The 12,938-nt window shown below is 33.0% G+C and overlaps 1 protein-coding gene across 1 annotated transcript in view; it reads right to left on the bottom strand.

Moving 5' to 3' along the window:
* LOC128669547 (uncharacterized protein) overlaps nt 1-12,938 on the bottom strand; it is a 29,392-nt gene that overhangs the window by 1,918 nt on the left and 14,536 nt on the right. The window contains exons 4-6 of the mRNA XM_053744451.1: nt 7,331-7,416; nt 6,014-6,121; nt 360-419 (exon numbers count right to left, since the gene is read on the bottom strand). Coding sequence (XP_053600426.1) covers nt 360-419; nt 6,014-6,121; nt 7,331-7,416 — 254 coding nt within the window. The remainder of the gene's footprint in view (nt 1-359; nt 420-6,013; nt 6,122-7,330; nt 7,417-12,938) is intronic.

The raw sequence follows: 12,938 nt of genomic DNA, 5'->3' as shown, positions 1-12,938 counted from the left end.
CACCGTACATGTTATTTCAAGTTACATTCTACGTCTGCACTTTGGTGCAGATAGTATACTAATATATAGTATTTAATCGAAATCTATTCATAATTTAATGTGTGAATGCGAAACTAACTTTCACTTTTATATTAGTAGGATGATCTTTCTAATCAAGACTCTTGATCAAGCACTTTTAAAAGGTAATTTCAGTAGTTAATATTATATGAACCATTCAAAAATCATTCTGTGATCGATTCAAAGTTTAGGCTTCGATCAACATGTATGGGATAAAAACACAAAATAACCCGATCGAGAGTTTTTCGAGTACATAGTTTGTATCTAAATATTATTTGTAGTGATTAAAATGTAGCACTTACATTCAAGAATATCCTTGGTATTAAGAAAGATATCTCCGCTTTACACATAGCGTCGAATTGCTGAAACAAAAAACATGATGTTAAGGTGTAATCTCGTTAGGATGTTTGTCGCACCTGCTGACATAAACACTTCTTGAAACATTTTCATGAGAAAACAACCTCAAACCAAGTTGAGAGGCAGCACAGATTTAATTTAATTTACTTTAAATTATGTTGTTTAAAGTCTATTATTAAGGTATGTATATGTTATGTTATTACACATATTTAATAATATTCCTTCACACGACGCGATATATTAGTTCCCGTGTAAAACTTCACATCTAAAAGTTGAACAAAATAAAAGAAAACAAACGCTAAATACTAAATTAGCAATTCAGCAAATTTTAAGTATCGCGATCGCCTTTCACATTAATATTATACTCACATACACATACTGAAATTTTACAATGTCGAGAAGTTTTTCGGAAAATATTTTGGTATAAACTCTAGTGACAAAATCGTTAATTTATATCCATATTTTGTTATTGATCGTCGGAAAATTGCTTGAACCCTAACGTTTAAATATTATTCACGTTTTAAATTCAGTTAAACATCCACACTAAAAGATAATTACTCTCACAGGTTATAATAATAGCTAAAAGGTATCAATTTGACGGGTGGCAGCCGCCAGTAATTTCCATGGAATGATAGCTATAAGTAATTTATTATTTTGTTTGTTGACGTTGTCAACAGAAATTACCATAGCCAATGCTTTATTTAATAGTTAAATATTATTATGTTGTACAGGAGGATCTCAATGGCGCAGTGATTAACGCGCTCTTGTGATAGTGGCGGTTAGTTAGTGGGTGACTAAGAATGTACCTATTATATTGAGCTCCGAACGGACAGATTTCCGGATTTTTAAATGTAATCTATAAATTCTTTGTTTATTAACTGATTGGAAAAAAAATAATTTTTAGCTCAGTAATAATTTGATAACTTGAATTATTTACCTCTGACCTAGAAGGAATGTATACGGAGAAATTTAGGTGGTATGTAATTTTAATTAACGATGTAACCTTTCGTTCATGAAGCTACCTCACACCAACCATTCAGGGGTATAATTATAACAATAGCATCAGTTCAGGAAACAAGGGTGTCCTCAATGTTAGATAGAATTCTCTATAGCCGCCTCTGTGGATAATTTATGAACCTCGCTCATCGAAGGATTTTTATTTTCGGCTAGTCTATTCCCACGTTAGTTCTAACGTCAATTCTCTTTGAAAATTTTTTTTTGCCTATGAGCTCTCAAGGATTTTTATCCCACAGTTTATTCATGTAAGCTTTCTTGAACAAACATCTATAAAAGTATAAAGCATGACTCAAAGTTTAGCAGCTTTTGAGTCATACCGATAAAAGATATACCTAGTATAGTACCTAGTTTTCATGTGCGATATCTACGGTAGGATATAAAGTAGTCCTACTCTAATGCAGGGATACACGCCGCGGTGTATTTATAAGCAAAAGAATCCTAATAATTTTGAGTAGATAATAAAGTTTGCCGAAGAAAATTTTTTGCGTTTTACCGCACTGTCTCAATATCTAAATGACCAGGTGCACGCTTTGCAACTATCATCATTAGAATTCCGGTCTCGGCTGACAAGTCCAAACATTCTGCTGTATTCGTTTCACAAACAGAGTCGAATGTAATTAATTTGAGCCAGTAATTCAGTTGAAGCGCTACTTGGCGACCCTGCCAGCGCAGCGGCCAGCTTCGCGAGGGCGCAATGCAAAACTGCTTGTTAAAGTAAACAGACGCAATTTGTCCTTTGTTTACTGGGTACTAAATTAGCTGGTATAGTCAGGAATGCGGTGCTTGCTTAAATTATAAGGTTGCCTTTCCGTTTCATGTAACAGGACAACACTGGGCGTTTCGTCTGTTGTCGCTTCGACATTGTCAGTGTTTGTGCATTTTGTGCTAAATTTATGCTATTTGCTAGGTTCAAAATGAGAAATTATTGGATCTATTTTAAAACACTACACTAGTTCTGTCTGACTATAGGAGATAGGTAGTTGCGTGGACGATAAGAGTTGATTATCGATTAGTTCACACCAATGGTAAACATATTCGTTACAGTTTTAATATGTAAACATATTCGTTACAGTTTTAATATGTAAATTACACATGAGAGACAACATGAAAATTAACGACATTTAATATTCCATAGACCGTGTTATTAATACTGTCATACAATCATATTTGATTGGACGATAGTATTAATAATACTTTATGTTGTAAATTTATTGCTTGTGCATTTAATTTACGAATCAAGTTAATTTACTTGATTTGACCAAAATAAAAAAATAGATTTTCTTCTAGAGGTCCAAGCACACATATTAAAGTTTTCACGTTGTGGAAAACTAATATTGAAACCTTATTGTTCGAATCATCGAAGTATCTCCCAAGTTTGCTTCTCGTGAAATTCAAATCCAATTCAAGCACACGTTAAGGCAGACCGGAATATGCGATTGTTTTTTTTGCATACGACCTAATTAAATTAGGGTAAATAATAAAAAATAGTAATATCAATCAAAAGGAAGGCCTTCTCACACTCCGATTAACGAGGTAAAAATCTGACACTGATAGTGACAAAGCATACTTTAAGCCAAAGTTTTGTCACTATTGCACTTTACAATATTTGTCATTGACATGACGAGACAAAATATACTTTGTATACTTTATCTTTTTTATGAATAACGGGGCAAGGCAATGCGTGAAGTGCGTCCGTGAAGTAAACCGTTGAAGAGTTCCCTCGTCGAGAGTACTTCCTGGGTGCACCATCAGGTCATGCTTATCATAATAATACATTGTCATCCAAACTAAACGTGTTGAAAATATCCGCTTCAAAACTGATGTATAATTCCACCCGAACATAATACATTGCAAGTTAAATAAAAACTCTTAAAAATGGCGGCACCGTTCGTACGGGATAAACCTGACATAAAACTTTAAAAATTCATTTAAACAATGGATTGTAATGTTACTGTACCTCAAAGCTGCTGTCATATCTCTCGGTTACCTTTGCTTACTGTTTTAATATTCTATTTCAGTGTGGAGTGCGCCGACTAGCCTAGCATTTGCAAGCTTTTCATTTATTCATAGTTTTTTTTAGAGAATATACAAACTTGGGTTGCGAGTCACGTACAGTAGTTTTAGTAGTTTTTTTATAGTCAAATAAGAATTTGTTTTATTATGACAGGCACCGAAGTTCATACAGTAGTAGACCAACTTTATAATATCTTTTCCGATTTAGAAAAATTAATGTTCATGACTTTATCAATTTCGTCTAGCGTTTATTATTTGGCAATACGCTGTTTTAAATTAGGTATACCGAATATCCTAATCTTTTTACTTCTTTCCAGGTAAGCTATTACAGAAATTAGACTAGAAAAATCTAGTTCATTCATCACACCTTGATTGACGTCTTCGACGAAAGAGCTGCGGTGAAGTGTGTGTCGGCGGTAAACTTAGTTAAAATAATTGTTTGACGTCAATATGCGATGAGATAAAAAATTTTCAATTTGATTTTGATCAAACATAGGCCACTGCGAGTACGCAATGAAAAAGCAAATATAAATAAGTATTATAAAAGTGAACAATATTCCGGCCAATAGTCAAAGGAGACTATCGTTTGAGATGCCTATTCAATCAACAAATTGAGAATAGAAAAGATTTTCCCATCACGTAAGTATTTGATCCACACTCGGGAGATAAGCGACTGTGGGAAATTTCGTTTTATTTAATCTTTTATTTCAAAGGAGCCAACGTTGTGTGCCTTCGTGAGCTCAGCTTCGTATTGTTTCTCCTCGTCTTCCGAAAATGGCCCTTAATGTGTTCATATTTTTGCACGTGCCAAGAGTTTCTATATTGTCTTTTTATGATGAAAGAACATGAGAAAATACTTAAAATCCATACTTCCATACTTAATAATATAAATTAAAAACGTATGTCAGTCTGTCACGATTTCTCAGGTAAACCGCTGAGCTAGCTTTGATGAAGTCTGGATATAGGTAGATAAATAATTTATTTGTTGTAAATACGTTAGTATATTGATATAATGTATATCACCACGTTCTTTTATTTTAAGCTTTAAGATTTATTTGTTAAGGAAATGCTTGGAAATATATTTTTATAGTACAGTTATATGTATGTAAAATGTTGAACAAAAAAACCTTTACTCCAAGAATCGATTATTTGTGTGTTCCAAACAAATTCTGGAGTAGCTGCGGGCTAATTAGATTTAGGGAACATGGCCGGACTCGGCGTAAAACCAGAAAGTTTTGAGGCTATCTCATTTGAATATTGTATGGCACAGAATACATAGTGAAATTAGTGAAACATTCTGTTAGTTAGCATTTAACTAGAGAATACAAGACTTAAATTGATGTTTAGTAAGTATATAAATGTCAGCTAGGCTCTCTTTGTGTTCGGAGCTGAGACGCAGCGACTGCATAAATTATAACCTTTAAAACATTGAAGATTTGCTAAACTGTCATTACACAACGGGCCGTCTGCCTGACGATAATGGGAATGCTATTTTTGAACTTTATTCAATGTTTGATGTGAACTTTATTCGCCTTGTACGAGAGGTCTCATGTCTCCTGGAGGTGATACCGTGGTCCTACCCTGTAGCGGAACATATGTCTGACGTACATACGCTCATGGTGCTATCAGCTGCTTATTTCATCTCGTTGAAGTTTTGCCAATGCAAAGAATTTTTCGAGATATACTTCGACATATGCTTATTTGTCCTCTTCGAACAAAAGCATTAAACCACTAAACTTTGAACAATATCTCGATTGTAAACGACAAATTGGCCTTCCACACGACCTTTTGTTCGCTCATTTGGCCAATTCGTATTGTTGATTGGACCCTGTGGTGTTGTTTAGCCTCGTGTACGCTTTATTAGGCTTCATTATAGAGACATATGTGGAGAACTTTACGAAATGCAAGAAAAATACAACGATTTTATTTTGATTCGTATGCAATTTCATGCAACTTTTTGATTTATACCAAAGATAAAGTTAAGTACTATTATATGTACTCAATTGGTTTTTTTTAACTTGAAGCTATTTCGCAAACATGTCCGAAATGTTTACTAAAATAATCGATATTACAAAATTTATTCGTAACAAACATTAGTTAACAAAACCATGTGGTAACCAAATTTATTTAATGAAAAAATAATAAATAAAAAACAAAATTATTAAACGCCCGATTTATGTAACGGGAATATATTTGATATAGCGCAAATGACAATCAAATCAAAATCTGTTTTTACACAGTGACCCTAAGTACCGATTTTCCGGGATCTAAAATATAAGCCCAGATCCTAGAATTTTCAATTTTGCAGTGCGAATGAAAAAAGAACTCAATCGTCATGTTTTATTATAAATTCAGTATTTTTGAAGTATGTCAGTCTGCACTTTTGTCATGACAATCCGTTCATCCAAGGATTTTCACAAAACTAAAGATTGAGAATATCAATCCAATTTATTCCCAGTCGAACAGCCCTGTATCAATGCCTTTGAATGAAAAGTTACGAATGGAGTGACGATAACTTTTAAAATCATTACCTTCAACACAACATGTCAAATGCTTCGAAATATCATACCTTGTTAATATGGTCTCTGAGAATGTTGGAGTACACCATGGCCATGGCCTCGAGAGCCATGAATGTCATGCAGCCGACCACCCACGGAACCAAGAATGCGATATTTTCCTGCAAAAAATGGATACTTTAGGCAAAAACACTCAGGCAGCTAAGACGAAACTTATACCTCAATTATGTAAATCCGTACAGTTCTGAACGTATGAGGTAGTAATGAATATTACATACATACATTCAAGATATGCGTGAAAAACAATACCCTTCCTTTTGCAGTCGGGTTACAAATCAGCGACTGTTTTTCCGCATGTTATATGTTATCAAAATGACAAGATACAATGTTAATATATATAGGTATACTACCCTACACTTTACATAAGAAATAACTATTACTTGTGTAATGTCTACTACAGGTTAGTAGCCAGATGTAAAAATTAAACTATTAAAAAAATTTCGCTAGGCACTAGTAATCTTCAGTAGTAGACTAGAGTTTATATAACTATTTAATAATATTTTGTACATTGAAAACTAAATAAAACTTTGCAATAGACGAAATAGTGAAAATTCAGTTTAACCACAGCCACAGCACAGCCGTAATTTGCATATAGTTTTAGACAGCTTTAATTGCTTTCAGTCGATAGGTCTCTTGATGTCAGGTTTCTTAGTAACAGCTTTTTAAAGTTACTAAATTGTTACTGAAAGTACCACATTTTAGGTCAGTTCAATGTCAAGAGTTCAACAATCAACACTTATTTAAAAATTCTGTATGGTTTACTAACCACACCGTATTTTTGATACAATGATATTCGAAAAATATTATGATGTAGGTAATAAATATTTCAGCCTTATTATGTCAGATTTTCGATGTAATTTCGTAATTGAATATATGTTGAAATACACAATTGAATATATGTTGAAACAAATTTTCAAATTAATTCAGAAATTAACAAATTCAAATAAACAATGTGTTCGGGTGCCCTTTGTTTCGTATTAAATTATTGTTTCTAATTTCACTTCGCCGTACATAATTAGTCTAAACTTGTCATGCAAAAATATTGTCTCGCCTAATTGATGTTTTCGCACTATATTAGTTTAGCTTAGCAATAATTAGCTCCAATTTTTTAATATCTAATATTAAATTATTCTAAAGTTGACAGGCGTTTATTTGTAATTATGGTTGCCACATATTTTTCCCACCGAATATTGATATTAATTTGTAATGTTTTTATTTTATTTTACGAATAGCTTTTGCCCGCAGTAGTAATAAAAAATTAAGGATATAAAACTTCTCATTTTCTTGTTAAAGATTTTATGTGTACTTACTTTATAAATTCCGTAGAACAGGAATATGCTCAGGACAATCATAAACATTTGTGTTCCTATTATTGCAAAATATGCTATCTGTACACCTGAAACAAAAAGATTATAATTAGTACAGCGTTTTGCAAATACACTAAGTATGAAATTGCAACATGCAAGAATTATGTCTAGATTCTCGTACGTAGATGATAGATATAAATAATTTCGATTGATCGCCTATCTATGACACGTGACGTGTAAGTACGTATCTACATCAAAGCTAATCCTCGATCGTTGATGTAGAAAGCTAATCTTCATGGAGTCAATAACTGCCACACATGAATATGATCATCTCTTTGATCAGTATATTCGGACGTGAGTAAATATAAATAAAACCCAATTCCCCATCACGTGTGAAAAAAGAAAAGGAGGTGATGTGAAATTCTTTTTCGAGTTTGGAATTACCTAAGTTGAATATCTCAAATGAAATTCGAATAACAAAACGTTCTTGAAAAGGGATTCGTTAAAGAATGTAAGCTGTGCAGCATATACAAATATAAATAACAATATTTTCGGCGCAGTGGCGCACCTTGGGAGAGGCATATGTCTAGCAGTGGACTGCTACAGGCTGATGATGATGATGATGATGAATATTTTCAGATAAATAATGTCGTTTTTGAACGATGTGAAAAATAATAATTTCTATAAGTTTTATTTTCCAATGTATTATTATTTTTTTCATTTGCAAACTGTTTCTTTGTTTACCCTGTACAGAAATAAATTTCTGCGATTCCGTAATTAATTTCTGGAACCAATCCATTGCCATTTCCAAATACAATTGCAACGTGGCCTGCACTATTCAGACCGAGTAAATTAATTTCCATTGATGGCAGTATGTTTGTTTGTCCTAGAACTGGAATACAAACTTGTGTAATAATATCATATTAGAGTAATTCATTTAAGTCGCACTGTCTTGCTTGTTGTTGAAAGACAATGTTGACATGAATAGATGTACATTTTGAACCCTATATTATGTTACCATTTTGCATTTGTTTTTTCTGATTTAATCTATATAGCTCTGTAATGGAATTTACTATTTAATTCATAGTCATAAGTAGTCAATAAGCAATGTGCGCTACCGGGCGAAAACATAACCTAATGTTTTTGCGGTAATTCAGCGCCCAAATGATTAAGTACTAATATAATAATCGAAGTTACTAATATTATTTTTCAATTCTTTTCGTTCACTGTTTGACGCAATCAATTCATTCTCTTTTATTCCTGACTACAATACGTCTGAAAACTTTGGCGAAAACGCGACGGTCTAAATATAAGGACTCGATCAAAGTCAAATATCGAGAGAATTGGTGTCGTGAAAAAGTAAGCGTTCTACAGGCACGTAATCGATTCTCAAGAGAACAAACAATCGCTGGGAATCGATCAGTCGATGCCCGCGGGTGTTACTTCCTGGCTAGGATTGAGTCAGCTTCAAACTACTTGTACCTATATAAATATCTGGATTGGGTGACTGAGAAGATGAAGATCGTCTAGAATAAATATACTCGAAGCAACTCGTAAAAATGTAGGTAGTAAAAGTTGGAATTTATATGATTTTTTCTTTATTTCACATAAATCGTTTATTGTAGTTAGTGTACAAAACTTAATGATAATCATTATTATTATTAAGAGGTAATATTTTAAAACTTAATGATAATCATTAAGTTTTGTACCCTATAGCTCCCTATTTTTGTAAGCATTCAATCTCACATGGTTCTAAACGGAAATAAAAGAAGAAAGAAGCTTCTTTCTCCTTGTATTACCGTTCCGTCGCCTGTTCCTTTCTGCAGTAGATATTACTGCTGATGATAGATCTACTCTGCATGAAGTTACGCTCATGCATCGGCCAATCAATATGTGTTCTTAGCATAGCAATTACAACTCGACATATCAGCACGCATATATCCTCTGAATTGCCTGCAAATGGCCGCTATGCTCTAATAGTGGTTTATAGCTGACATTATGGCTAACACTATTGTTATTCTCGACGACCTCGGTGGCGCAGTGGTAAAGTTCTTGTCACTGAACCGAGAGGTCCCGGGTTCGATCCCCGGTCGGGTCATGATGGAAAATGATCTTTTTCTGATTGACCCGGGTCTTGGATGTTTATCATTTTAGAAAATATAGTATCGTTGAGTTAGTATCCCATAACACAAGTCTCGAACTTACTTTGGGGCTAGCTCAATCTGTGTGATTTGTCCTAATATATTTATTTATTTATTTATTCTACTTATATTCTTATTCACTACTATGAGAACTATAAGAAACAAGTTTATTTGTTAGACAAATTTAAAAAATACCCCGACTTTCAATATTCATTTCGCTACAACTTTTGAACGGCTGAACCAAGTTTCATGAAACATGGCTTAGAACACTCGGGGTAAAATTATCTATGACACAAAAAAAAAACTTAACGAAAATCGGTTCATCCGTTTCGGAGCTGCGATACCACAGACAGAGATACACAGACATACACGTTAGACTCATAACACCCCTCTTTTTGCGTCGGGAGTTAAAAAGTATACAATTTGTATGATATTATAAGTTTACAAGTATTTAGGTATAATGTGATGTTTTAAAATCCAGCTACAATACATCGGCGAACTCAGACAAATGCCCCGACGGGAATAAACGTATCTTGTGTACCGCAAGAAAAAAGTCAGTAATATACGCCGAAACTGCAAACTAGCTTATGGAACTATGGAAATGAGAATTATGGAAACGAGAGGTAATCTTTTTTTTTATATAATTTTAATGGCTTAGGTAATTTTATTTACGACTTTTCACAAACAGTTTCAATTGTAACATTGTTGAGACGTTGATCAATTATAATGAAAGTTATACAGCCAAGGCAGGACAAATCCATTTAAAGTAAGGGACATTTTTTCATTTGTTATAATTTGATTTATATTATTATGAGCAATTGGTGATGGATGGAGAAGAAAAAATAAATATGTTTTCTTTGGCTGTGTTTTATAAAACGTGTCATTATAATGTTATCAATCATCATTACTTACCAAATCTATCGACACAATCTCAAATAAGTACAAACAAAAATAAAAAAGGCAATTAAATCTATGTTTAATTTTTCTGAGTGAAACTTTCAAACGAAATCATTATTTAGTAAATAACAGTATTTTGTAAATAACCTCTTGTTCTGTTGTAGTAGTTCGTAGCTTGTGAGAAATTATTATTTGATATAAGATTTAATTTTGAGTTCTAAGGAACGTGAAAAATATATCAAGTAAGAACATAAGCTTACCAAAGAAGATCAAGGTGGCATCTCTAAATCTACTGAAAGATAAGGGGCGCCTCACACTTAAGCAGTCTTTGGTCCCGCCGGACGGCATGACTGAATCAATGAATTTCCATGAAAAATGATAGACATCATCTAGAAGTAACGCTGCGCCCCGGGACTTCACTCCATTACCTATATTCCAATCTATATTATACGCGTGTACCAAATTTCATAGCAATCCGACCAGTAATCCGACCAATTTTGCGTGAAAGAGTAACATATATAGGTACACACACACGTACATCCTCACAAACAATATTTACTAATATTATAAATGTGAAAGTATTATGGATATGACACCAAATATTATTATAAATAAAACCCTTATTAAAAGCCAACAATATTAGTATTGTGTGTTCGTAACAAACGTAATACGTAACAAAATAGGTACAATATATATATATATATATATATATATATATATATATATATATCTGAAATAAACGTTTATTATTATATATATATAATAATAAACGTTTATTTCAGACCATAGATCCATATGTATTACTAATAAAAATATCCTTATAATCTAGTGTTAGTAAAATACATAATAAAATAAGAATTTATTTATTAGTACGGTTTTACTTGGAACAATACAATTCAATAAATAAGTTTCAAATTATTACATTAAAAAAATATCATTAATTTACATTTAAAAAAATACTGTACGCGTACTGTACTACCCTCTAATATATTTATCTACCTACTTAACTAAAACACAAATTAATATTGGCAAGCTTGACATTAATCCCACATATGTTATTGGTCACTTAATTCGAATTAATTTATGCTTTTGCCGTTATGATTGTTGAGCCAAAATAGTAATTGGACAAATTGCCCAATTTAAATAAATTATGTGATACAAAACAGGCTTCAAAGGGCTTGCAGTGTGTAAATGTTAAAATAGTTGATAATTGTGAAACATAGGTTATGTATATGTCGAAAAAACTTAATAACAAAGCAACGGTGGAATAAAACATTGTATTTTAAGTACTATGAAAATGGACAACAAATGAACAACTCTCAACGGCCCACACTAAGCACTATGCTTGTATCGCGGTTCCGATGGACACAAACACAGAAACTGGCACAGTACACACAGAATCCAGAACCTCAAGACGGGACGGGCGCGGCGCGGTGACCACTAAGCCACGGAGGTCGTCAACATACAAGAAAATAGCGAAATAAAGTGTTGAACACACGGGACATTACAATTTCACATACAATGTAATTAACCACCACGCTCCGTTGAACCCACGACGTGCACAATTAACAGAATGTACAACATCGATGTGTAGCACCCTTCACATGCTAATACAATATTTAGAGTCATGGATAGGCAAAGTTTGTGACTTTGCCGAAGTTTCATTGATCTGATATACTGCGACCGGCATCAGATGTAGTGATTGAAACTTCCCAAGGTAAGTAGTACATTAAGCAATACAATTCCATCTAGAAGTCTAACCTTGCCAATTTTAGGCGTAGAATAAAATAATCACATATTTCCGTAATTAAAAGAAAAATAGCGTTTATGAATGAATGAATATTTAAAAAATATATTTTTGGTTCCATAAAATTTTAATTACATTTTAAAATCACGAATCATAAAAACAAATATCCAAAATATTGTCATTCATATTCTTATTTATTTATCTCCATTTAGCAGCCGACAGCCACTCATATCAAGTTCTAAATTGCTTGTCACGCAATCTTGGGACATTGACATATGAAATCCAATTCCAAGGGATTCATATAGGGATATTAAACAGATTATTGGATTATCAAATTCCTGAAATCGATCCATGCAATTAGTCGACTCGTATACGATACTCTGATTTTGTTGCGGTAAGATGGATTAATACTAAATGAGGATAAGAAGTAATGTTTGTTTATGTACATTCTAAAGTACGGTTTACGGTTTATTACATCTATAACCAATTTTTTTGTGATAGAATATAAACTAATTATTAATTTTTGTATTATTGAGAAAAATTTACATTCGTGTAAGTGAATGGTTACAACTAATATTAGACAGTAAAAACACATGAAACTCGTCTGAATGTCGAAACGTATTTAATTTGCACAAAATTATGCCAACGTATTAAGCTTTAGATGACAGATGACAATACGGAGTTATCGACACGTGCCTTTAAAACAATAAATAGGTGGCATTCCGAGCCACGGGTTGGTAATGAGAATTCTTTGCGGTGCGAGCTGAAGGAACGATTGCTAATGATTGTCGATATATCGTTGCTGAAATACATATGTGTGTCTTTT

The sequence above is a fragment of the Plodia interpunctella genome, chromosome 4, assembly GCF_027563975.2.
Source record: "Plodia interpunctella isolate USDA-ARS_2022_Savannah chromosome 4, ilPloInte3.2, whole genome shotgun sequence".
NCBI lineage: Eukaryota > Metazoa > Arthropoda > Insecta > Lepidoptera > Pyralidae > Plodia > Plodia interpunctella.
The sequence above is the reverse complement of the archived record's forward strand: the minus strand, read 5'-3'. Positions and strand labels throughout refer to the sequence as shown.